General features: G+C 42.1%; 1 protein-coding gene, 1 long non-coding RNA gene and 1 other non-coding gene across 3 annotated transcripts in view; 1 reads left to right on the plus strand and 2 right to left on the minus strand.

Annotated features, from left to right (window-relative positions):
• The first annotated feature begins 865 nt into the window (after positions 1–865).
• LOC135516929 (uncharacterized) lies at positions 866–2,128 on the plus strand. Its single transcript, XR_010451986.1, has 3 exons — positions 866–1,259; positions 1,394–1,420; positions 1,624–2,128. It is a non-coding gene; the product is annotated as an uncharacterized LOC135516929 (long non-coding RNA).
• Positions 2,129–10,524: 8,396 nt separating this feature from the next.
• Positions 10,525–26,586, minus strand: part of chd1 (chromodomain helicase DNA binding protein 1) — a 41,936-nt gene continuing 25,874 nt past the window's right edge. The window contains exons 19-37 of the mRNA XM_064943532.1: positions 26,217–26,366; positions 24,219–24,367; positions 22,273–22,369; positions 21,751–21,846; positions 21,278–21,454; positions 20,776–20,936; positions 20,539–20,580; positions 20,315–20,448; positions 19,798–19,936; positions 18,362–18,512; positions 17,981–18,103; positions 16,143–16,280; positions 15,465–15,716; positions 14,775–14,903; positions 14,491–14,669; positions 13,271–13,370; positions 13,042–13,093; positions 12,606–12,846; positions 10,525–12,353 (exon numbers count right to left, since the gene is read on the minus strand). Coding sequence (XP_064799604.1) covers positions 11,987–12,353; positions 12,606–12,846; positions 13,042–13,093; positions 13,271–13,370; positions 14,491–14,669; positions 14,775–14,903; positions 15,465–15,716; positions 16,143–16,280; positions 17,981–18,103; positions 18,362–18,512; positions 19,798–19,936; positions 20,315–20,448; positions 20,539–20,580; positions 20,776–20,936; positions 21,278–21,454; positions 21,751–21,846; positions 22,273–22,369; positions 24,219–24,367; positions 26,217–26,366 — 2,877 coding nt within the window. The 3' untranslated portion in view covers positions 10,525–11,986. The remainder of the gene's footprint in view (positions 12,354–12,605; positions 12,847–13,041; positions 13,094–13,270; positions 13,371–14,490; positions 14,670–14,774; positions 14,904–15,464; positions 15,717–16,142; positions 16,281–17,980; positions 18,104–18,361; positions 18,513–19,797; positions 19,937–20,314; positions 20,449–20,538; positions 20,581–20,775; positions 20,937–21,277; positions 21,455–21,750; positions 21,847–22,272; positions 22,370–24,218; positions 24,368–26,216; positions 26,367–26,586) is intronic.
• On the minus strand, positions 15,792–15,915 carry LOC135518696 (small nucleolar RNA ACA64). Its single transcript, XR_010452232.1, has one exon. It is a non-coding gene; the product is annotated as a small nucleolar RNA ACA64 (small nucleolar RNA).

Raw genomic sequence — 26,586 nt, forward strand, 5'->3', positions numbered from 1 at the left:
GAGCAGGGGAGCATACCGGTAACTTGTTCTTCTTTTCCATTTATATGAGAGGATAACATGTTGAAATTGATACTATTTTTAAAGAATGTAAAATGAACATATCATGATGCCACGTCATTGTCATATGCTCTAAACAGGTTCAAGTGCCCCAGTGCAGGTCTGTTCCCAAGTGGTGTAACGGGTCTTGGGTTTGGGATGGAGGGGGAGGGGGAAGTGCTCTATTGGACAGTCCCCTGGGACAGAAGGCTTCTAGCACAGAGAGACAAGAGGCCTGCGGGACCCCTGTTCAAATTCACGTGACTTAAAGGGTCTATCTGTCAACTACAACTCCCACACTGTGAGCTTCATTCTAGTGAGTGACGATTTCATGAAAGCCATAGTGCTTCAAGACCACTGTCATTCCGAATGAGCCTATTGTAATAATTGTTTGATATCTCATCATTTAGCTGTTATCATTACTCATCATTGCTAATCAAGTCAGAGAAATAAGCTCCACATGTTCTTTTTCTTTCCCAGAGGGTGAATGTGACTTCCTGTCTGTAGCCCATGTGATGGATGACAGTTTGGAGTTTATCCGTGACGTTCAGATAACCGAAAAACATGTCATATTAAACATCAATGGATTCTCTGCTTATGGCATCGTCAGGGAAGATGACTCACCCACTGTCCCTATACGTGCACTTATCTTGTTATTCTACAAACTCCCAGTTGTTCCTAAGAAGAGGTCCATCCTTAATGTGTTGTTGCTTCCCAGAAATGTTATGATCAGGGAGGAAGTAAATGGATTAGAGATGGCAAACCATACTTTGGCTGGAATTTGCATGTTTTGGTAACATTAAATACTTGGATAATGTGTTATAGTTTAAACATTGGATAACAAAATGTTATTTTATGAAAACATTCAAAGGTACAGGAGGAGTGGAAGAGAAGAAACGGAGACCAAGAAACCTACATTGAAACTAACGCTCACTGCCAACTAATCCCAAAACAAGAATACACCCTCTACACTGATCTTACAGATGAACATCAAATAAGACCAAAGGTGATATCTGATATGAGAATGTATTTGCACATTAATATTATATCACTGACAGACTGTATTTTACACCAGGATGCAGCCTTTGTGGATTTCGAATCCTATGAAAACTACATCCCAACATTTCAGTTGTTCTTACAAACTGTTGTTGAACAAGTTGATCTTCTCCTGAAAGAAAATGATGGTGCAGAGTCTGTGTGGGGTAGACTTGTCTGGCTTTCAGGTAACATAAAGTTGCTGTACTCGTATTGCAGTTGTTGTTATTGAATTAGTACATCTTTATATCCTAAGTTTTGGTTATAATGGACGCAGTCTTATATCACCATTAATCAGACGGTCTTCATTTCTCATTCGCAGTTTCAACAACAGAAATCATCTCTACAGGTAACTTGATATTCCACTGAGATTTACCATTATAAACTTGACAATTTAATGATATTACAATGATAAACAAAGACATTGTGGAATTAAAGAAATCTGATTCGTAGTGCTCCTGTGTAGTAAAAATAATATTGACTTGAGGTCATAATTTATCTTTGGTGTTTAGCATACATCTTGATTTAATCATCCTAAACTGTATTTTACAGATAGTGTTTTCCCTCTCTCAGCATCCGGCCCTCGCCCTGTAGCCCCTCCTGCCAATCCTCCTACTCTCTCGGGAGAGGACTTCATGACAAAACACAGAGTGAAACTGGAGGAACGCATGGGTGAATTGCAGCCCACACTCCTCAAGCTTCAGGACTGAACGATGTGGAGCGCTGAGAAGATTGACAACGTAAGTTCACGGATCCAGAGGAACAAGGCCCTTCTGGACATGATTATAAGGAAGGGACCTCGTGCCCAGGAACAGCTCTACCGGGCCCTAAAAAAAGAGGACCCTTACCTGGTGGAACACCTGGAAGAGGAGGAGACATCCTGACCATAGATTTGTGTGTAAGGTTATCCAACAGTTGTGCCAAAAATGACTACAACATGTATATGGACCAAGAGCCTAGAGATCAGGACAGTCTTGCTACACAGGTTCACTGGCTGCAAACAGCAAGCTTCAGGAATTTGCTATTTAATGGCGTTATATATGTTTTAAACTCTGTATAAAATACATATGTAGATGGTAAGTATATATTTACAAGCCTTTTTACATTTTCATGTCAGTATTTTATACATACAGATTTATGCATCAGTCATTTCTATAGATGTTCAATGTCGCTGGAATTTCTTTCTGCACAGTTGTGTTTTTATTGGATTCATACTATGATGGAGAGATGCTTGTATAAAAGTTGTGTCATTCTTGTCCATATAGAATGTGCTGTATGAAAATGACCATATAGCCAGGCCTAGTCTGTTGAATGGCATATCTGTGGACAAGAGATCCATGCTAAGTGGTGGCAGGCACCTTGTTCTACAAAAACAAAAAATATAATAACAGTGTGAGGGCAATGTTCAGTGTTCATAATGCTCAATAGTGTAAAGTTATGTTACATTTGATCTGAGCTACTCCACCTGTGTCAAAACATCCTGGGTGTGTCATGTTTCCATTGAATAGCAGCTCGATCCTAGCACTTCGCCCCTCGTTCCAAAGAACAGTTCACACATTGATGAGCCGCTTCCGGACCACAGATTAAAAGGGCTCTGTTCAATCGGCGTCGCAGAAATGGATCTTTACAGCATGATTGACATTTTAAGGAAGTGTTCCCGCTTTAGTGGAGGCTGCATTCACGGTAAACGCTATGTTGGCTCAATCGGAAATGACCTTTACATTTCTATCAAAATGTTATTCGTCACATGCTTCGTAATGAACAGGTGTAGACTAACAGTGAAATGCTTCCTTGCAGGCCCTTCCCAACAATGTTGAGAGAAAGAAAATAGAAAAGTTATAACACATAATAATAAAAGTAAAAATAAATACACAATGAGTAACGATAACTTGCCTAAATACACAGGCACCAGTGCCGAGCCCATGTGCAGGGGTACGAGGTAATTGAGGTAAGTACAGTGTCTTCAGAAAGTATCACACCTCTTGACTTTTTCCATCTTTTATTGTGGTACAGCCTGAATTTTTTTTAATCGATTAAATGTACATTTTCTGGCACTGGCCTACACACAATACCCCATAATGTCCAAGTGGAATTTTTATAAATGAATTAAAAATGAAAAGCTGAAATGTCTTGAGTCAATAAGTATTCAACCCCAATGTTCTGGAAAGCCTAAATACGTTCTGGAGTAAATGTTTGCTTAATTAACAAGTCATATAATAAGTTGCTGACATTGAATATCCCTTTGAGCATGGTGAAGTTATTAATTACACTTTGGATGGTGTATCAACACACCGTCACTACAAAGATACAGGCGTCCTTCCGAACTCAAGTTGCCGGAGAGGAAGGAAACCGCTCAGGGATTTCACCATGAGGACAATGGTGACTTTAAAACTGTTACAGAGTTTAATAGCTGTGATAGAAAACTGAGGATGGATCAACAGCATTGTAGTTACTCCACAATACTAACCACTTGACAGAGTGAAAAGAAAGAAGCCTGTACAGAATAAAACATATTCCAAAATATGCATCATGTATGCAGCAAGGCAAAGTAATACTGCAGATTTTCAAGCATAGTGGTGGTTGCATCATGTTATGGGTATGCTTGTAATCGTTAATGATGGGCATTTTTCAGGATAAGAAGGAAACAGAATGGAGCTAGGCACAGGCAAAATCCTAGCGGAAAACCTGGTTCAGTCTGCTTTCCACTAGACACTGGGAGATGAATTCACCTTTCATTTACATTACATTTAAGTCATTTGGCAGACGCTCTTATCCAGCAGGACAATAACCTTAAACACAAGGCCAAATCTACACTGGAGTTGATTACCAAGAAGACAGTGAATGTTCCTGAGTGACCGAGTTACAGTTCTGACTTAAATCTGCTTGAAAATCTATGGCAAGACCTGAAAATGTTTGTCTAGCAATGATCAACAACCAACTTGACAGAGCTTGAATCATTTTAAAAACAATAATGGGCAAATGTTGCACAATCCAGGTGTGGAAAGCTCTTAGACACTTTCCCAGAAAGACTCACAGCTGTAATCATTGCCAAAGGTGATTCTAAAATCTATTGACTCAGGGTTGAATGCTTATGTAAATTAGTGTTTTATTTTCTTAATTGTTTTACAAATATAATTTTTCTGACACCATGACACAGTATTTTGTTTAGATCATTAGCAAAAAAATGACAATTTAATCCATCTGTAATGTACAGTGCATTTGGAAAGTATTCAGACCCCTTGACTTTTTCCACATTACAGCATTATTCTAAAATGGATTCAACCCCCTCCATCAACCTACACACAATACCCCATAATGACAAAGCAAAAGGTTTTTTGGAGCAAATGTATTAAAAATAAAAAGCTGAAATATCACATTTACATACAGCATCAGTCAAAAGTTTGGACACACCTCCTTCCAGGATATCTCTTAATTTTTACATTGTAGAATAATAGTGAAGACATTTCAACTATGTAGTAACCAAAAAAAGTGTTTAAATCAAAATAGATTTTATACTTGAGATTCTTCAAAGTAGTCACCCTTTGCCTTGACAGCTTTGCACACTCCGCAATTTATTTCCTTCTTAATAATGCGTTTGAGCCAATCAGTTGTGCTGTGACAAGGTAGGGGTGGTATACAGAAGATGGCCCTATTTGCTAAATGACCAAGTCCATATTATGGCAAGAACAGCTCAAATAAGCAAAGAGAAACGACAGTCCATTGTGACTTTAAGACATGAAGGTCAGTCAATCTGGAAAATTTAAAGAACTGAACGTTTCTTCAAGTGCAGTCGCAAAAACCATAAAGCGCTATGATGAAACTAGCTCTCATGAGGACCACCACAGGAAAGGAAGACCCAGAGTTACCTCTGCTGCAGAGGATAAGTTCATTAGAGTTACCAGCCTCAGAAATTGCGGCCCAAATAAATGCTTCAAAGAGTTTAAGTAACAGACACATCTCAACATCAACTGTTCAGAGGAGACTGCGTGAATCAGGCCTTCGTGGTCGAATTGAGACCACTACTAAAGGACACCAATAAGAAGAAGATATTTGCTTGGCCCAAGAAACACGAGCAATGGACATTAGACCGGTGGAAATCTGTCCTTTGATTCCAACCGCTGAGTCTAAGTGATACGCAGCGCTGGTGAACGGATGATCTCTGCATGGAGGAGGAGGTGTGATAGTTTGGGGGTGCTTTGCTGGTGACACTGTCAGTGATTTATTTAGAATTCAAGGCACACTTAACCAGCATGGCTACCACATCATTCTGCAGTGATACCCATCTGTTTTGAGCTTAGTGGGACTATCATTTGTTTTTCAACAGGACAGTGAACCAACACACCTCCAGGCAGGGCAAGGGCTATTTGACCAAGGAGAGTGATGGAGTGCTACATCAGATGACCTGGCCTCCACAATCACCCGACCTCAACCCAATTGATATGGTTTGGGATGAGTTGGACCACAGAGTGAAGGAAAAGCAGCCAAGTGCTCAGCATATGTGGGAACTCCTTCAAGACTGTTGGAAAACATTCCCGGTGAAGCCGGTTGAGAGAATGCCAAGAGTGTGCAAAGCTGTCATCAAGGCAAAGGGGGGCTACTTTGAAGTTTTAAAATAAAAAATATACACTTTTTTGGTTACTACATGATTCCATATGTGTTATTTCATAGTTTTGATGTCTTCACTATTATTTTAGAATGTAGAAAATAGTAAAAAAAATTAAGAAAAACCCTTGAATGAGTAGGTGTTTCCAAACTGTTGACTGGTACTCTATGTAAATAAAATAAAAATATAAACCTGTTTTGGCTTTGTCATTATGGAGTATTGTGTGTAGATTGATGAGGAATTCAATACATTTTAGAATAAAGCTGTAACATAACAAAATGTGGAAAAAGTCTAGGGGTCTGAATACTTTCTGAATGCATATAACTAGGGGTAAAGTGACTAGGCAACAGTATAGATAAATAGTAGCGTATATGATGAGTCAAAAGAAAATACTGCTTAAAGGGTTAATGCAGAGGTACTTATTGTTGGAGCCAAAGCACAGAAAAAATCTGACGGCACGTTTGAATTCAATAATTTGAATTCAATAAAGACAAAACACCAGGTAAAAAACAAGGTATTATTTTAGAATCTGAACTCAATTTTGAATCACACATTAGGAATGTGACCAAAATAGCTTTTTACCACCTGAGGAACATTGCCAAGGTGCGGCCATTTCTCTCTCAGGCTGGTACAGAGAGACTCATCCATGCTTTTATTACAAGCAGGCTTGACTACTTTGATGCTTTCCCATCTGGTCTATCCAAGAAAGCCATTAGTCAAGCGCAAAGCAGAATGCTGCAGCACGAGTACTGACCAAGACCAGACAGAGAGCAGGGCTGTCTGGAGTTTTACAATTAATTTTAAGATTCTTCTGTTGGTTTTTAAATCCTTTCTCAATTGTGGACCCCAATAAATGTCAGACATGCTTTTAAGTTATGTACCCAGTAGATTCCTCAGGCACTGGCCTTTTAACTATCCCAAAGCCTGGGACCAAGAGGCATGGAGAAGCAGCCTTTAGTTACTATGCCTCCAGCCTCTGGAACAGCCTGCCAGAGAACCTGGGGGGGACAAAACTGTAGACATATTTAAAAGAGATCTTAAAACAGACCTTCTTCGCCTTACTTTTCCTTTTAGTCGTTCAGTTTTTGTTATTCTTACGTTTATCCTCTTATGGCTGTTGTGTAGTAAATATGTTTTAATTTCCATTGTTTTTATTATCATTGTTTCCTGTGAAGCATATGACGTTGCATTCCATGTCTGAAATGTGCTGTATAAATAAAGCTTGATTTGATTTGATAGTCAGGGTTAACTATTTAGCAGTCTTATGGCCTGGGGGTAGAAGCTGTTCAGGATCCTGTTGTTTCCAGTCTTGATGCATCGATACCACTTGATGTGTGGTAGCAGAGTATACAGTCTATAACTTGCGTGGCTGGAGTCTGACAATTTTTAGGGCCTTCCTCTGACACTGCCCGATATAGAAGTCCTGGATGGCAGGGACTTCCGCCCCAGTTATGTATTGGGCCGTACGCACCACAGGAGGTTGTTGGCACCTTAATTGGGGAGGATGGGCCCATGGTAATGACTGGAGTGGAATCAGTGGAATGGTCTCAAATTCGTTCAACACGTGGTTTTGATGCCATTCCAGCCATTATTGTGAGCCATCCTCCCTTCAGCAGCCTCCACTGGTACGCGCTACCCTCTGTAGTGCCTTGCGGTCAGATGCCAAGCAATTGCCATACCAAGCGGTGATGCAGCCAGTCAAGATGCTCTGTGGTGCAGCTTTAGAACTTTTTGAGGATCTGAGGGCCCATGATCGTTTCAGCGGGGTAAGAGGCGTTGTCGTCAAGACTGTTGGTGTGTGTGGACCATGATCGATCCTTAGTGATGTGGACAGGAAATCTCACTCCACTACAGCCCCTTCGCTGTGAATGGGGGCGTGTTTCCTGTAGTCCACGATCAGTTCCTTTGTCTTGCTGATGTTGAGGTTGCTGTCCTGGCACCACATTGCCAGGTCCCTGACCTCCCTACAGGCTGTCTCATCGGATCAGGCCTACCACCGTCGTGTTGTCAGCTACTTGATGATGGTGTTGGAATTGTGCGTGGTCACGCAGTTGTGGGTGAACAGAGAGTACAGGAGGGGAGTAAGCACACACCCCTCAAGGGCCCCCGGGTTGAGGCTCAGCATGGTGGATGTGTTGTTGCCTACCATCACCACCTGGGGGCAGCCTGTCAGAAAGTCCAGGATCCAGGCTTATGGTAGAGAAATTAACATTCAATTATATGCCAACAGCTCTGGTGGACATTCCTGCAGCCAGCATGAAAATTGCACTCCCTAAAAACTTGACATCTGTGGCATTGTGTTGTGTGACCTTTTATTGTCCCCAGCACAAGGTGCGCCTGTGTAATCACATTCTTGATATGCTACACCTGCCAGGTTGATGGATTATCTTGGCAAAGGAGAAATGCTCACCAGCAGGGATATAAACAGTTGTGCACAAACATTTTGAGCAATAAGCTTTTTTGTGCATACAAAACATTTCTGGGATCTTTGTTTTCAGCTCATGAAACCTGGGACCAACATTTTACATGTTGTGTTTATATTTTTGTTCAGTTTCGACAGATTACCTTGGCGTTCTTGGGCACAGGGACTATGGTGGTCTGCTTGAAACATGTAGGTATTACAGACTGGGTCAGGGAGAGGTTTCAAATGTCAGTGAAGACACTTTCCAGCTGGTCAGCGCATGCTCGGAGTACGCTTCCTGATAATCTGGTTGGCCTTGGTGCCTTGCGAATGTTAGCCAATATAAGACCTTTTAAACAGGTTATGTTGAGCGTGATCACAGTCCGGAAAAGCTAATGCGCTCATGCATGGTTCAGTGTTGCTTGCCTCGAAGCAGGCATAGAAGGCATTTAGTCTGGTAAACTCGCAGCTGGGTTTCCCTTTGTATTCAGTGATAGTTTGCAAGCCCTTCCACATCCGAAGAGCATCAAAGCTATCATTTCTAGGATTTGATCTTAGTCCTGTGTCGATGCTTTGCCTATTTGATGGCTCGTCAGAGGTCGAAGCAGGATTTCTTAAACGTCCGGATTAGTGTCCCGCTCCTTGAAAGAGGCAGCTCTAGCCTTTTGCTCTGTGTGGATGTTGCCTGTAATCCATGGCTTCTGGTTGGGATACGTAGTCACAGTGGGGAGAACGTTGATGCACTTATTAATGAAGCAGGTGACAGCTGTGGTGAACTCAATGCCATCGGACAAATCCCGGAACATATTCCAGTCTATGCTAGCTAAACAGTCCTGTAGCTTCGAATCTGCGTCATCTGACCACGTCCATATTGAGTGAGTCACTGTTTTGTTAAAGCAGTTTGGGCTCTGTCTGGGCCACTCAAGCACATTAAGAGACTTGTCTTGGCTGTGCATTTAGGGTCGTTGTCCTGTTGGAAGGTCAACCTTCGCCCCAGTCTGAGGTCCTGAACAGGTTTTCATCAAGGATCTCTATACTTTGCACCGTTCATCTTTCCCTTAATCCTGAGAAGTCTCCCAGTCCCTGCCTCTGAAAAACACCCTCACAGCATGATGCTGCCACCACCATGATTCACCGTAGACCGTGATGCTTGATATTCAGGCCAAAGAGTTCAATCTTGGTTTCATCAGACCAGAGAATCTTGTTTCTCATGGTCAAAGTCCTTTTGGCAAACTCTGTGGGCTGTCATGTACCTTTTACTGAAGAGTGTCTTCCTTCTGGCCACTCTACCATAAAGGCCTGATTGGTGGAGGGCTGCAGAGATGGTCTTTCTGGAGGTTTCTCCAATCTCCACAAAGGAATTCTGGAGCTGTCAGTGACCATCGGGTTCTTTGTCACCTACCTGAACAAGGCCCTTCCCCGATTGCTCAGTTTGGCCGGGCAGCCAGCTCTAGGAAGAGTCTTAGTGGTTCCAAAATTCTTCCATTTAAGAATGGAGGCCATTGTGTTCTTGGGGACCTTCAATGCTGCAGAAATGTTTGTACCCTTCCCCAGATCTGTGCCTCAACACAATCCTGTCTCGGAGCTCTACGGACAATTCCTTCATCCTAATGCCTTAGTTTTTGCCCGGACATGCACCGTCAATTGTGGGACCTTACATACACAGGTGTGTGCCTTTCCAAATCATGTCCAATCAATTGAATTCACCACAGGTTAACTCCAAAAGGTCTGAATAATAATAAGGTATGGTTAAAAAAAAATGTAATACATATGCAACATTCTAAAAACCTGTTTTTGCTTTGTCGTTATCGGGTAGTGTGTGTGATGAGGGGGAAAAATGTAATCCGTTGAAGATTAAGGCCGTAACAATGTGGAAGTGAAGAGGTTTGAATACTTTCCGAACGCACTGTAATCCATTTAACACTTTGGGAGGATAACACAGTGGAGGCAGCAGAGGGGAGAACGGCTCAATGGCCGGAACGGAGCAAATGGAATGGCATCAAACATCTGGAAGCCGTTCTCGCCAATTAACGTGCCACCAACCTCCTGTGCATGAAATTGAAACATGCTAATATCAGGTACTTTGACCTCTATTGTTTATCAGTTAGAAAACGCTAAACGTTAACTGTTGGTGACAGTAGCTCGGTAAACAACCCCAACTTGTGGATTGTATTTTCTCATAGTAAATTACCAAAAAAGTAATTTGTTATTTGGGTGAATGATCTATTTAAAACTTACAGGCATGCCTCCTGTAGCTAGTGATAGCATAACCACAGATGTTATGCTGTCCTGGTCCATTGTCTCTTAAATCGGTTGAGGGAAAGATGGATTCTGGGTCATAGTTTAATTCATTGTAAAACACTGGGGACCACTGTTACAGGACATAATCCAGAATTCCAGTATTGTGACATCTGCACCAACACGAAGACCATTCCAGATTACAAGTGAGTACAGTGATTGAGTTTAATGACTTTATAAACTATATAAAACAATGATCTTAAAAATCCATGCATTTTCAGTGTAAATTCATTTTGAAATATAGAGAAAAAAAATCTATGTACAACTGAACTGTAACAGCAGCTTCACCCCGGCTGTTCACCAGAAATACACTTGGCTGCATAGAAGGTTTGACATTATTGCCTATGTTAAAAAAAAGAAAAAATGATTTCTGTAAAAAGACTAGTTTATTTGAGATCTTACAGGCGTATTGTATTTGATAGACCCCTCCTGGTTTTCCACGACATGTTTGAGTAAAACTTGAGCGTTCAACTCGTCTATTCCGACATGTATTCACAACAGAATTCACAAAAGAAACAAATAAACGAAGAAGTTGCTCTAGAGCCCTCAAACTCAACTCTGGACTGCCAAGCTAGTTCACTGCTTTTTTTCATTCTTCTCCTCTAATCAGGGACTGATTTAGACCTGGGACACCAGGTGGGTGCAATTAATTATCAGGTAGAACAGAAAGCCAGCAGGCACTGGACCTAGTAGGCTAAGAGTTGAGTACACCCCTGCTCTAGGGGAAAAATGAACTAATAGAATATTTCCCCGTTTACCAAAGTTATTCTGAATAGCATTTATCATTAAAGTTAAGTGTTGTACGAAACTGACATTTAAAACGGACAAAAAAGCCTGAGTTGATGGGGAAAGGTAAGAGTTGTAATAACAAACCCAAAAGAGCCTGAGAAGAAAAAAGCCCATTGATTTACTATTTTACAATAATTTACAGTAGTATAATTCGTGAAAAGGGACATTTTAAATTGCTCACAAAAAAAAAATCCTGGTTATTTTACAGCGGAGGCAGAAATTAAATAATTAATGCATGATGCAAAAAAAGAAAAAACAGATCGTCAAGGTGGTCACTAGAAACACTGTAAACGAGGTACTTTGGAAGGTGAGCCCAAGTCATTCAGACTGCTTTTTGACGAGACCCTTACATCCACTCTTAGCATGATTATGAGAGAAATACATAAACATTACTTTTCTTCTTGATTTAAACACTTCTTTAAATAAACGTGAAAACCACATTAAAACGTGAGCGAGACAAACAGTCAATAGCAGGATCCAGTGTCGTGGGTTGGTGAGACAGCACTCGAGGGTATTTGTGTCCGTTGGAGTAAAAAAAGGCGTCCATTTTATAAAAATAATAAAAGAAACTATGCTGCGACACCGATGGCACAGCTTTTAACTCTTAAATACAAAAATATGCAATTTGTCTGCCAACCCGCTCCCACCGCCATCGTTCCTGGGACGTGGTCCACCGTTGGAGATAGGACACCACAGATACAGTGCGTAGTACAGCTTTGTTTACTTCCACAGTCCCCATAAGGCATTTCCTGTGTTCAACGCATGTCTATGGCTGATACTCTCCCCGCTAGGCTAGCTCCTCCAGCCCAGGCCGACGCTGGCGGTTATGTCTTGCGGCTGCTCCAGATTTGCTCTGGCGTGCTCTTGTGGTCTGACGAGTACTCAAAGGGCGACCGGTGGCCTAACGGCGAGCGTCCGTCGTAGGGCGAGCGCTGGTCGCGTGGCGAGCGTTGGTCACGCGGCGAACGGGGACCGCTGGCCGATGCCCGTTGGTCCATCTGCCAGTCTGCGTGGTAGCGGTAGGAGTCACCTCGCGATGACGACTTGTGGTGGCCCGATGAGTAGTCGGAGCCCGAGTGGTGTTCGGAATGGGACCGGTGGTCTGAGTGAGAGCGCTCCTTGCTGTCCATCCGTCCGTCTCGGCCTGACCGGTGCTCGTCCACCTTCCTGTGCTTATTGTCGCTGTAGTATCTGATGAAGAGGACACCGTGAGCAAGACTGACCAGCACAGAAAACCAATATACAGAAATTATCAGTTACAGAATTGTTTGATCCATAATGGGACCAATTTATTAAGCATCGAGTTGCACTAGATTCTAGAAATAATGCCCCAAAACCTAATCAGTAGAACAATTATGAAAATGCCCTGAATTGGCACCAACTTGAAAAGAACCATTTACCAAAAAAAGGGGGACGCCTTTAAGAGTATATAGTTGGTCTTACCTGCTGTCCTGCCGGTCTGACCTGTAGTGGTCTCTGTGGTCTTTGCCGTTGCTGAAGGCCGAGTAGGGTCTCTTCCTGGAGTCCCCCCCGCTCCCCGACATCCTGCTGTAGGGGTCGGAGGTGTGCCTGTCCCGGCTGTCGCGGTCCTCATGGTAGCGCGACGACGAGTGGTGCCTTTCAGAGCTGTAGCTGTCCCTGCTGCTGTCGTCGTGGTGACAGTTGTCCTTCAGCCTCTCCATGTCTGGGCCAAGAGGAGAGGAAGAAGAACCGGGACTAATAAGGCCACACACACTTTCTTTTCTCATTGTTCATTAATATTTGTTTTATGTATCCTTCATTTAACGTGATCATGAAGATGACGACCCCCCCCCCCCCCAAAAAAGAGAAACTAGTCCAAGATGGTGAACAAACAGACTAAAATGGTGAGAGTTCATACCTGCATGTTTAAAGCCATGGGTATTTACAGTGCTAGTGATCCCATCTGCTGCCTGTAAAACAGATCATCATAAAACGCCGCCATTAAAATTCTATTTGGAAAGATAAGAAATGCAATCTATATTTGTATCACTTTATTGCCCAGTTAAGCCTTTATGAAGTGATTCAATTGTATTTTCATATCCCCGACATGCTGGAACAGCAACTCTTTCATCAGGGCTTATACATACCTGAGCGTTCTCTTGTCTTTTCTTGATTGCGTGCTTATACAGTTTATGCAATTTTCTTGCATCAAATTCTGTAAATTTCGAAACAAATATCCACAGGTTTCTGGAGATAAGGGGAGGGGAAAAAAGTGATTTAAGTAAACACGGGTCATTGATACAACGATCCCCATAACAAAGTAATGGTATGAATGCAGTCAAAGGTACATAACCAGCTCAGTTGGATTGGTAAAGGACATGAATCCACATGCCCTGAGCTCCGTTTCCATAACCCCAGTGTTCTGAAACGTTCCAGAACTTCGAATCAGGAAATTAATATTCTGTCAGTTTGCCAAGGCCATGCCTGTCCTATCTCCCCAAGGATGGGATGATCTTCAATGTTGTTTGTATTTATAAAAAAAGCATTCCAGCCTGTGTGAATCTGTAAAGGATAATCAACGAGGGGCTGTGCGTTTTCTGGAAAATAATGCACAACGTGGAAGGTTAGTTCCACAACACACTAGAATGCATAGAGCCCCAAGTTAATTATCCCCTTTTGGCTATAATTTAACACAATTACCGCTGAAATGTGTTCATTTGCAGGTAGAAATGTGTTCAACATCCACTGAAGTAGCTAACAAGTTCACTAGACAGCTACATGAGTTGCCTTGGTAACCAAACAGACCAAATCAGTCCTAGTTTGCCAAATCGAATTCCACAATGCCAATAATGTTTTCAATTCAACTTTTGCGTTCAAAAGCAGCTGAAACATGTAAGAATGAACTACAGCCATTGAATTGTACCGTGTAAATATACTGTGTGTCATAGGGAAATAATGCACCCTCTAGAATGCCCTTCAAGCCAATCAGAACGAGTATTCAACAATCATGGTATATCAGACATTATAAACTGGGTGGTTGTTGCCCTGAATGCTGATTGGCTGACAGACATGGTATATCAGACTGTATACTGCGGGTATGACGGAGCATGTATTTTTACTGCTCTAATTACGTTGGTAACCAGTTTATAACAGCAATAAGGCACCTCGGGGTTTGTGGTATATGGCAAATATACCATGACTAAGGGCTGTATCCAGGAACAACCATATACCACCCCCCCCCCGTGCCTTATTGCTTAAATATACCACGGGTAAATAACAGTACCACGTATTTCAGAGAGCGTGATCTTAAAATCAGCAAATTGATTGTAACAAAACGCTGAATGTGAAAAAATATCAGGCGCATTACTTTCTCCACTGTTTGATCTGCTCTGGGTTGGAGTACTCCTTCAGACACTCTGTGATGTGGTCTCCGATCTTGATGAGGCACTGGCGCGTGTGCTCCAGCTGCTCGCGTTCCGACAGGCCCTTCTCCGGACGGTCCAGCTGCTTCAGGGCCGCCTTGACCGGTCGCATCCTCTCCTTACACTGAGGGACACAGACAGGATATACACGGTTAATGGAGGGCCAAAATTGGTAAGGCAGTATTTTGTTACCGTCCCGACTCACTGAGCAGACTTGTGTGTGACTCACCACACTGAAGGTCTTCTGGTCCAGTTCCTCCGACTCCTCCGAGATGTTCTCTCCCCCTGCTGTGATATGGACCGGAGTGTCAGAAGTTTTCTTCACCTTCTCCCGTACCTCAGTCTTCACCTCGCTCGGCTGGATAAAAAAACAGTCACAATTAATTAAGTGACAGTTGTTAAGATGCTACGCAGAGACATTATAAACCTTGTAAATAAGACACCAAAGATCCTACATGCTAAAATATATTTTTTAAATAAGATCATTTTTGAAAAATTAACAATCACCAAAATAAAAACTAGAGAGTCAGGGAGAATCAAAAATGTACATAAATGTGACAGGCGCCGCCCCATTGATTTTTATTATAATATATGTTTGAGTCACTCAGATAGCAAACATGTCAAAGGCTATGATAACATGTGTAGAATTGCAGGACATTTGCTTTAAACAGCAACATTGTCTATGCAGTCAAGAGTAGGGCGTCAACATTTTTTTTAAATTGGCCACTCCCACTACCCCCCCAAGCCACCGCCACTAAAAAAAAAAAAAAAAAACTTAGGGAAAACACTGTCAAATGAAAGTCAAATGCATTTTTATCTAAGCCCAAACCCTTTCCAAACCGTAAACCAATTTTCCTAACCTGCTACAAACAATCTAATCGTACAGAAGCTGTATCCCATCTAGTCAAAACTATCTTACCTTCTCCCCTGTGACCTCTTCCAGTTCATGTACTGGATCCACGGGCTTGGTTTCTTTCTTCTCTTTCAGGTCCTTCTCTTTCACCTCGCGGCTCTCTTCTTTCTTCTCCTTTTTAACCTCTTTCTTCATTTCCCTTTCTTTGGGCTCCTTCTCCTCCTCTGGCTCGGGCTCCTCCTCTGGCTCAGGCTCCTCCTTCACCACCACGCGCTCCGTTCGACCCCTTCTGGGTGGCAGCTTTACCGGGACCACCTCCTGGGAGGTGGAGAGATGGTTAGAATAGCTTGACAGCCTCGATGCAAGATTACCTTAACTGAATTCTATACGTATGCTTGTGGGCACATGGGTTTAATCACACTGCTATACAGAGCAGGCAATAAGCTTAACGTACCACAGTAATGTAGGCCCAGTTCTCTCTCCCTTGACAACTGATATATCAAAGTTTTCAGACTGGGCCCATACATTGAGTTTAGCTGACTGATTACTGGGGTTAATTTGATCTGTTACTCGTTATTTCATTAAGGGATCCCTTGTCTACTATCCACAGCCATAAGGAGTCTCCGATCATAGTTGGAATAGGGTAAAGTTGCCCCTAGATGCTGATCTCGGTTCAGTTTGGCATTTTCCCCACTAATGGCTAAGGTTAGGATTGGGGGAGAGGAAGCCGATCATTCCACATACCTTTTCCTCCTCAATCTCGTCCTCTGAGGACTTGTCTGAGTGGGGCGTAGAGGACGGACTCTTCACCACTTCGTCCACCTTGGCTGGCTTCACAGCTTTGGTCTTCTTACTCCTCGGTTTCCTCTTCCGCCAATTGGCCTACAACAACAACAAAACGGGACTTAATCATTTTTTACAACTAATTGAAAAAAACACATTGAAATAGAATGTGTGCTGGGTTTTGGACTTGTCAATGTCACAATTGAATGTTTAAAATTTGTGATTAATCATCCTCCTGGTGATTATATTTTCCACACTTGGATTCTCTGATGGCCAAAGCCAGCTCAATCATTGGTCCATACATATATAAAATATGTAATACTATTTATATAATATTTTTTCTCCCACCGTAGCCTTTTCAGAGACACTTGACACGTTGTTGACAATGAAAAAACTGCAGTTTGTCATGACTAACTTCCTGTTTTTGACACCAACTAAAACCGCTCAACTCTTCACGTTATTAGGAGGAACTGACACTCTTGTCATACAGACCAGACATGACAAAGAGACCAAAAGAGGTCTCTGCTCTGATCAAATGGCAGCATCCACGAGATCAACAACATTCCTTAAAGCTAGTCTGGGATTGGTACATACATTTTTTGGACTTGATAGTCAGCGATGCACAAAGTTAAATAGAATATTGTCCGACTTCCGCAACAACTAAGAACGTGAAGCACAAGGCTACACTTCTCCACTGTTTGTGTTGCAGCTATCACATTGCTGCAGAGTGAAGGGCACCAGAGCATAAGCGCAGGTACTCCGTTGGAGACCGTAGTCTTGTATCGTGCAGCTCATTGGACTGGACTGTCAGTTATTGTTCTGGAGCATAGTCAATGAATTTAAAAAGCTTCAATTCCCTCGCTTTCATCCCTCATCTGCTTACCAAAACAAGTGGCAAGGCGGCCGCTTTGTTTTGAGAATCCCAGACTAACTTTAAATTGTGGACTTCTCAAGGTGTAAATCTGAGACTAAATGAAACACGACACAACTCCTGCCCTGCATATAGCTAGGAATGCAGACAGAGGAATTCATAATGTTCGAGAGGAACTGCCAATGGAAAAGGAGATGCACTAAAGCACACAGACGACGTATTCACCTTGTGACGCCTGGCAACAACATCCAATTTGTTGCAATTGTTTTCCTCCTTTCCGGGTCCATTCAAGTTAAAAAATTAAATAAAATGTTGCCAAAACTTAAATACCGTGCACATAACATGAAAGGTATGTTTGTTCTATGTTGAGGAAAATATTTAACAAGTTTGTTTTTATGCAGTATAAGCACTTCGGAAGCCCACATTAGTTAGCATTCTCTTAGGCTTTGACTGGCTTTGTGGCACAACAGTTTGCAATTATCCTAATGTTATCTCCATAAAATGTTCTCAGGCATGGTTTCGGTCATTGATGTTGTGTCTAACATTTACCATTTTATGCATTGAAATTTGATTTAAAAAAAAAGGGATACAGCCTGTATGGATTACGACCATTTGATACAGTCTAATATGCTAACTAGCTAATGACGCCAGTCAAAAGCTATGAGAATGCTAACGAACGTGGGCTTCCGAGTGCTTATACTAAGTAAAAACAAGCATGCGGTTTTTTCAATTATTTTCCCTCTACAAAGAACTAACAACTTTTAATTTTTTTTGGCACATTATTTAAATAGTTTTAACAAAAGTAATTCATATTTTCTTGTTCGTGAATGGGCTGGGAGGAGGAATACGTTCGATCAGGAATTGGGTGAAGTGGGCGTGGCACCATAATAGTGTGAAGAGTGTGATCCAGCCAGTTATGGACACGTACCGTCCCTGCTTGCCTCTGTGCTTCCTTTTTGGCCAGGTCCTTGCTCAGTAATTTGATAAGATAGTCTGCTCTCGTCTGCAGTTGCTTGGCCTGTGGCTTCTTGTCAGGGTCGTCTGGTAGGAGCTGGTTCACACAAAGGAACAGATGCGTAAATGAATACAACTATAACACAAAAGCTCTTACATAGTAGTAGTGATGGTAGTAGTAGTAGTAGTTATGGTAGTAGTGGTAGTAGTAGTAGTGGTAGTAGTAGTAGTGATGTTAGTAGTGGTAGTAGTAGTAGTGGTAGTTATAGTGGTAGTAGTTATAGTGGTAGTAGTGGTAGTTTTTAGAGTAATATAAAAACTGTGGTGCACATACATGTCATTTATTCAGACTCACCTTGTGTGTCAGGTTGAGGTCAGGGTCCATTTTAATCATTTCCCAGCTGCCGTAACCATACTCGTAGATTCCTATGAGCAGGCTAGAGTCGTCCTCCTTGCCCCAATCAATGTCAAAGTGTGCTGCCTTGGAGTGGCATGGAATTGTGTACCTAAGAAAAGAGAAGCGTTTGGATTCAGTAAGAGTAGAAAGTTTCATTTTATATTAATTGGTCCTAAAACTAGGTATGCAACAATCATATTTACATTGTAAGTACAGATTGGTTTCATAGTTCTTACAACATTGTGAAAGTCATGTCTGCCCTTTAATGAATAAATAAATGTTGTGGATTTAGATAGGCCTATGCCAGGGGGTTTCAACCGGGGATTCGCATACACCTATGTCCTGCAGGGGGTCCTCAAAAATATAAAAAAAGATTTCTTATTTATTTGTATTGAAATGTTCATGAATATAGTTAGCAACAGAATAAACCACTTATTTTATTACATACCTGCATTAGAAAAGACAAGAATGTTATTTCTAATGATGTCAACTCCTAATATTGAGCAAATTATACTAATTGAAGCCAATTAGACTCACTGGAGAACGTGAAATATAAAACGCTTTGAAAAAAAAAAAAAAAAAAAAATGTCAATAGGCTACCCTATGGACTGGACTGTAGATGGACTGGAAAGAGGCTATATTTTTTTTGCTAATGTATGATGGGGGTTCCTGGGTCACCAGTTTGCCAAGAAGTGGGTCCCTGGGCAAGAAAATGTTGAAGATCCCTGGCCTATGCTATTTAATACACGGTGTGGATTTAGATGGGCCTATGCTATTTAATACACCGTGTGGATTTAGATGGGCCTATGCTATTTAATACACGGTGTGGATTTAGATGGGCCTATGCTATTTAATACACGGTGTGGATTTAGATGGGCCTATGCTATTTAATACACGGTGTGGATTTAGATGGGCCTATGCTATTTAATACACGGTGTGGATTTAGATGGGCCTATGCTATTTAATACACGGTGTGGATTTAGATGGGCCTATGCTATTTAATACACGGTGTGGATTTAGATGGGCCTATGCTATTTAATACACGGTGTGGATTTAGATGGGCCTATGCGATTTAATACACGGTGTGGATTTAGATGGGCCCATGCTATTTAATACACGTTGTGGATTTAGATGGGCCTATGCTACTTAATACACGTTGTGGATTTAGATGGGCCTATGCTATTTAATACATGTTGTGGATTTAGATGGGCCTATGCTATTTGTTATGCCAAGGGATTTCCGTTTGTATTAGCTGCTATGCGAGTGTAAAACTTGAAACAATTAACTGTTGTGTGATGGAGGAGTTGAGTAAAAACAGCATGGCTTTGTTCCAAATGGACCCTGGTCAAAAGTAGTGCACTAAATCGGGAATAAGGGAGCCATTTGGGACAGACCTCTTCCTCTCATCGGGGTCGGCAGGAATGGCTTTGTGGAGCGGCGCCAGCTCCTCCTCGTGGGAGATCACCAGCTTGGCGTTCACCTGGACGCCTGAGATCCTGAACGTAGGGCCTTTCACTTTCCCTCTTCTGCCTCCTGGTGGTGAGGCAGAGAGAGGTTTAAAACCAGTGACAGCCACTTATTGAGCAACTTAACAGTGAATTTTGACATTGTTTGGATTAGCAGGAGAGAGATGGATGGATAGAGATGGACTGGAAAGAGAGATGAATATATTGGGATGGAAGGATGGATAGAGACAGTCAAAAGACGAGACAGTGGAAAGTACCCAGTGTTCGACTTGGGCAGGAGCTAACCGGAGCTGAGTACCAGCACCTCAAAACTGTTTGAGCCCGTTCCTTTTATAGAATATTAGCTCAAATGTATCGTGGAGCTCCTGCACCTAAATATAAAACAGTAATGGCACCCAAAATTAGTATCGGCACCTATTTCAGTACAAGTCAAACACTGAAGTACCTGATGTCTTCTCTGGTCCACAGGGGTTCTCCCTGAGAGTCTTCAGACAGCCGTTGTGAACCGTCTCCGCCAGACGCTTCAGGTCATGTTCAGACTTGTCCACTAGTTCGGCATCACGGGCAATAGCATCCAGTCTGAAAGAGGTAGATTTTTTGGTTGGTCAAATAGCATGTTGACAAAAGTTGTCAAATAACTGAGACCACACAGTTTTTGCCTGCAGTTACCTTTCAAGTGGTCCACCAAACTTTTTGTAGCTCTTGATAAATCTATGGAGGAAAAGACAAAGTTGTGAGGCGAAGTCGAGGTAATGGAAGTGAGTGCATTTTCTACATATTGTGGGGGGACGACTTATTCCCACAGGATAGACTACATTTAACAACACCACGTGTATCCCCAAATCCCTATAGTGCTATTAAGGAAATCGGGTGCCATTTGGGATGCATCTCATGTGTAGTGATTACCTTCGTATCTCAGCATCGCTGAAGCCCTTGATGTTCTCTCGTGGAATGGTCCGAGGCCGTCCTCGTTTCTTGGGCCTCTTGCGATCCGAGACGGAGTCGCTGTCAGAGCCGGAATACCGTCTGTTTCTACTACGCCGGCTCTCACTGCCGTTAAAGTTGACCTGGAACCATATATCAAACAACAATGTATTATTAGAATAAGAACCATGTTCTCCGAGGGTTTCAATGGAACCCGCCGCACATCATCCACTGACAGGGACGGAACTGTTCATTACATTTACATTTAAGTCATTTGGCAGACGCACTTATCCAGAGCGACTTACAAAGGCACAACATATTAGTTCAGAAGACAAAGAAAGCTACCAGTCTATTACAATTCTAAGACAGAAGCATTTAGAAAAGAATCTGGCACTCCTGTTATGATTCATTGATAAACCCAAACTCTGCATTGGAGAGTACTGCTGTGTGTGTGTGTGAGAGGAGGGAGTGTCCCCTAGCTAACCTGTTTGGCACAGTTCCTCATGCGGGGCAGCAGGTAGATCTCCTCCAGCTCTTTCTGCCTTTCCTCCTCCTCCATCCGCCGCCGCTGCTCCTCGGGGATGATGTCATCCCAGCCCCGATGGTGGCGCTCAGAATCCATGACGATCTCCTCCTCCTCCATCATGGAGAAGTTGGCCACCTGGCAGGGAGGGGTCAGAGTTAGGTCGAGAGGTCACAGAGGCTCAGCGGTAAGACTTATCATTTTATTTGTTTTACTCTTATTAGGGCCCGTTTCCCAGACACCGATTTAGCCTAGTCCTGGACTAGAAATAGCATGGTAAATTCGAGAATATTCATAAATATTTTTTTTGTCCAGGTCTAAACTTAATCGATGTCCAGAAATTTTGCCTTTTACGTTTACATAATTAAAAAATTAAACACACTATTGTACTTATTTTTTTTAAAGCCTTTACTTGCGATGAACTTGATATATACCTTAAACTGTGAGAGCAGCTCCTCTCCAACAGTGGAGGGGCCGGGGTCATTCTCTCTGGTCTCGGCTCTCTTCAGGATATCGTCGATGTCCATATCCTGCCAAAGTGAAACCCGAAAAGTCAGTTTATGAAAAACGTATTAACTTCATCGATCCACAGAGGGGAACCTGAATTTGTCAACCAACATCAGACACAGGGACAATATAGGTCTACATCAGAACAAATGCAACATGAGAGATTAATAGGAACTGCAAAGTACCACAGTTTGGACCTACAATGATAAGGATTAGGGTTGTCAGGATATCAGTATCATGGCAAGTAAACAAAACATGAAGCAGAATTCATATCTTGTTGAAAACAGCCAGCCTGATTTTTCCATCCAGTCACATTTGTTTCCCCCTCCCCCAATATATAACTATTTAAAATTAAGCAGGTTTTTAAAGTTTAGTCTGCTTTGTGTCCTTTTTTGTCACAAAAAAACGTGTAACATAGTATTGTGATAGTGATGAGGTGAGTGACAAACCTGAGGCTCCTGCTCCTCCCCCTCCTGCTCCTTGAACAGCTCCTCGGCACCAAACTTCAAAATGGCCGACAGCTCCTCCTTGTTGAACGGAGTGGCACTGCAAGTGATGGAAGTTCCAAATGAGAACACAAAAAACCTTGCAGGGGTGTGTGCATGACCGTGAACACCTCAGAAGGATGGTGTGTGTATTTGTGAGTAAGCATCTAGAGGGTAGCTATAGAGTGTGTATTTGTGAGAAAGCATCTAGAGGGTAGCTATAGAGTGTGTATTTGTGAGAAAGCATCTAGAGGGTAGCTATAGAGTGTGTATTTGTGAGAAAGCATCTAGAGGGTAGCTATAGAGTGTGTATTTGTGAGAAAGCATCTAGAGGGTAGCTATAGAGTGTGTATTTGTGAGAAAGCATCTAGAGGGTAGCTGTAAGGTGTGTGTTTGTGAGTAAGCATCTAGAGGGTAGCTATAGAGTGTGTATTTGTGAGAAAGCATCTAGAGGGTAGCTATAGAGTGTGTATTTGTGAGAAAGCATCTAGAGGGTAGCTATAGAGTGTGTATTTGTGAGAAAGCATCTAGAGGGTAGCTGTAAGGTGTGTATTTGTGAGAAAGCATCTAGAGGGTAGCTATAGAGTGTGTGTTTGTGAGAAAGCATCTAGAGGGTAGCTATAGAGTGTGTATTTGTGAGAAAGCATCTAGAGGGTAGCTATAGAGTGTGTGTTTGTGAGAAAGCATCTAGAGGGTAGCTATAGAGTGTGTATTTGTGAGAAAGCATCTAGAGGGTAGCTATAGAGTGTGTATTTGTGAGAAAGCATCTAGAGGGTAGCTATAGAGTGTGTATTTGTGAGAAAGCATCTAGAGGGTAGCTATAGAGTGTGTATTTGTGAGAAAGCATCTAGAGGGTAGCTATAGAGTGTGTATTTGTGAGTAAGCATCTAGAGGGTAGCTATAGAGTGTGTATTTGTGAGAAAGCATCTTAGCTGAGGTGTGTATTTGTGAGAAAGCATCTAGAGGGTAGCTATAGAGTGTGTGTTTGTGAGAAAGCATCTAGAGGGTAGCTATAGGGTGTGTATTTGTGAGTAAGCATCTAGAGGGTAGCTGTAAGGTGTGTATTTGTGAGAAAGCATCTAGAGGGTAGCTATAGAGTGTGTGTTTGTGAGAAAGCATAGAGGGTAGCTATAGGGTGTGTATTTGTGAGTAAGCATCTAGAGGGTAGCTGTAAGGTGTGTATTTGTGAGAAAGCATCTAGAGGGTAGCTATAGAGTGTGTGTTTGTGAGTAAGCATCTAGAGGGTAGTTGTAAGGTGTGTGTTTGTGAGTAAGCATCTAGAGGGTAGCTATAGAGTGTGTATTTGTGAGTAAGCATCTAGAGGGTAGCTATAGTGTGTGTATTTGTGAGAAAGCATCTAGAGGGTAGCTATAGAGTGTGTATTTGTGAGAAAGCATCTAGAGGGTAGCTATAGAGTGTGTATTTGTGAGTAAGCATCTAGAGGGTAGCTGTAAGGTGTGTGTTTGTGAGTAAGCATCTAGAGGGTAGCTATAGGGTGTGTGTTTGTAAGAGACTATGTACACTGAGGAAGTATGCGTTTTGTTGATGTAGTTGAGAGTGTAAGGTGTAACTGGCTATGTGCGTATAAAGCAGCATGTAGCCTAGTGGTTAAGAGCGTTGGGCCAGTAACCGAAAGGTCGCCGGTATGAATCCCCAAGCCGACTATGTGACATTTCTGTTGACGTTCCCTTGAGCAAGGCACTTAACCCCAATTGCTCCTGTAAGTCGCTCTGGATAAAAGAGTCTGCTAAATAACTAAAATTAAAAAATGTGTAAAGATTAAGTGCGCTTGCATGTGTTCTCGCGTGAGTTTGTGGGCTCTTGCATGTGTTCTCGCGTGAGTTTGTGGGCTCTTGCCTGTGTGTAAGCACCTAGAGATGTGAGTGTGTTTTCAGTGTGTATTTGTGTACCTTGAGGGGGCGGTGCCGGTGTGGAGGACTGTCTTGCCCGTGGTGTCCATCCTCTGGATGACTAGATGGTCCAGCACCATCTTCTTCTTGGCCCGCTCAATGATCTCCTCCTCCACTGAGCTCTTAGTCACTAGGCGGTAGATGTTCACCTGGGAGACATACAGGTTTCATGTTGGATGTCCACAACTACGTAACACTTTATTATAGACTGGGAAAGCATGTTTGTTTAGGATATAGGGTGAATGACAAAATCAGAAGAGATTAACAGCAATTGCTTTACAATAGCAATACAACATGGACTCATATGACCATGTATCTTGGTCTAGTGCCTGCGGTCATTGGGTATCAATAGAACTTGACAATGCGTGTTGTGCGAACAACGGCCTGTTTTCTATGATAATTATTTTATTTTCACAGTGAGTCATGCTGAGACCAAGGTCTCTTTTACAGATGAGCCCTGTATACTGTATACATCAATATACACTACATGTCGACCGATTAAATCGGCAGGGCCAATTTCAAAATTGCTAATCAGCATTTTTTGACGCCGATTATGGCCAATTACATTGAAATCCATGAGGAAACTGCGCAGCAGGCTGACCACCTGTTACGCGAGTGCAGCAAGGGGCCAAGGTAAGTTGCTAGCTAGCATTAAACTTATCTTGTCAAAACAGCATCAACCTACACATGATTGATGATATTACTAGGTTAAATAGCTTGTCCTGCGTTGAAAATAATCAATGCGGTGCCTGTTAATTTATCATCAAATCACCAAACGGGTAATGAATTAACAAAGGCGCATTAGAGGGAAAAAAGCACAATCGGTACACCAATGTACCGAACAATAGACATCAATGCCTTTCTTTAAATCAATACACAAGTATATTTTTTAAACCTGCATATTCAGTTAAAATAATTGCATGTTAGCAGGCAATATTAACTAGGGAAATGGTCACTTCTCTTGCGTTCAGTGCAACAGAGTCAGGGTATATGCAGCAGTTTGGGCCGCCTGGCTCGTTGCGAACTGTGTGAAGACTATTTCTTCCTAACAAGGACCGTAATTCATTTGAAAGAATTTGACATAATTATGACATAACATTGAAGGTTGTGCAATGTAACAGCAATACTTACGACGTAGGGTTGCCACCCGTTAGATAAAATATGGAACGGTTCCGTATTTCACTGAAAGAATAAATGTTTTGTTTTCGAAATGATCGTTTCCGGATATGACCATATTAATGACAAGGCTCGTATTTCTGTGTGTTTATTATATTATAATTAAGTCTATGATAGTGCAGTCTGAGCCGTGGTAGACAGCAGCAGGCTCGTAAGCATTCATTCAAACAGCACTTTCCGGCGTTTGCCAGCAGCTCTTCGCAATGCTTGAAGCACAGAGCTGTTTATGACTTCAAGCCCATCAACTCCCGAGATTAGGCTGGCAATACTATAATGCCTATAAAAACATCCAAAGGTATATGAAAGACAAACGGTATAGAGAGAAATAGTCGTATAATTCCTAGAACAACAACCTAAAACTTCTTAAGTGGGAATATTGAAGAACTGGGAAAAGTGAACCACCAGCTTTCATATGTTCTGAGCAAGGAACTTAATATAATATGTAAATAAAATAAATTTAGTTTAAGTTAAAATAAGTGTTCATTCAGTATTGGTGTAATTGTCATTATTACACACATAAATACATCTTTTTTTCCTCTTTTTTTAACCAGCCAATTAAATCGGTATCAGCTTTTTTTGGTCCTCCAATAAATCAGTATCGGTGTTAAAATCATAATCGGTTGACCTAATACAGACAGCCCTCCATACAGACCTCTACACGACACATCACTATACAGATAGATGGTAAGAGAGACCAATGACCAACAGCACATAGCTCTAAAAACTTGTATTAATCAACGCTATTTTGGTTTCTTACCCGCTTTGTCATTGGCTAACAAAACTTGACCGCAAGTCAACTTCACAAAGTCATTGGTTGCATACCTGTCTCTTCTGGCCAATCCTGTGGGCTCTGGCCTGGGCCTGCAGGTCATTCTGTGGGTTCCAGTCAGAGTCAAAGATGACCACCGTGTCGGCCGACGCCAGGTTGATGCCCAGACCGCCCGCCCGCGTTGACAACAAGAAGCAGAAATCCTGGACGGGAGGAAGTGAGATGTAATAACTTGTGGTGTAAGATGGTTCATTACAGTAGATTTCCAATTATATATATTCACCCCATCAGTGAATTATTAGGTAAAACTATTGAGTAAAATTAGCAGGGTTGGGGTTTTCAACTCAGTCGATTCAGGAAGTAATCTGATTTGTCCCCAACCCTGGCTGTTAGCGTAGTAGTAGATATTATGGTGCATTCATT

Source organism: Oncorhynchus masou, chromosome 28 (assembly GCF_036934945.1).
Source record: "Oncorhynchus masou masou isolate Uvic2021 chromosome 28, UVic_Omas_1.1, whole genome shotgun sequence".
Taxonomy (NCBI): Eukaryota; Metazoa; Chordata; class Actinopteri; order Salmoniformes; family Salmonidae; genus Oncorhynchus; species Oncorhynchus masou.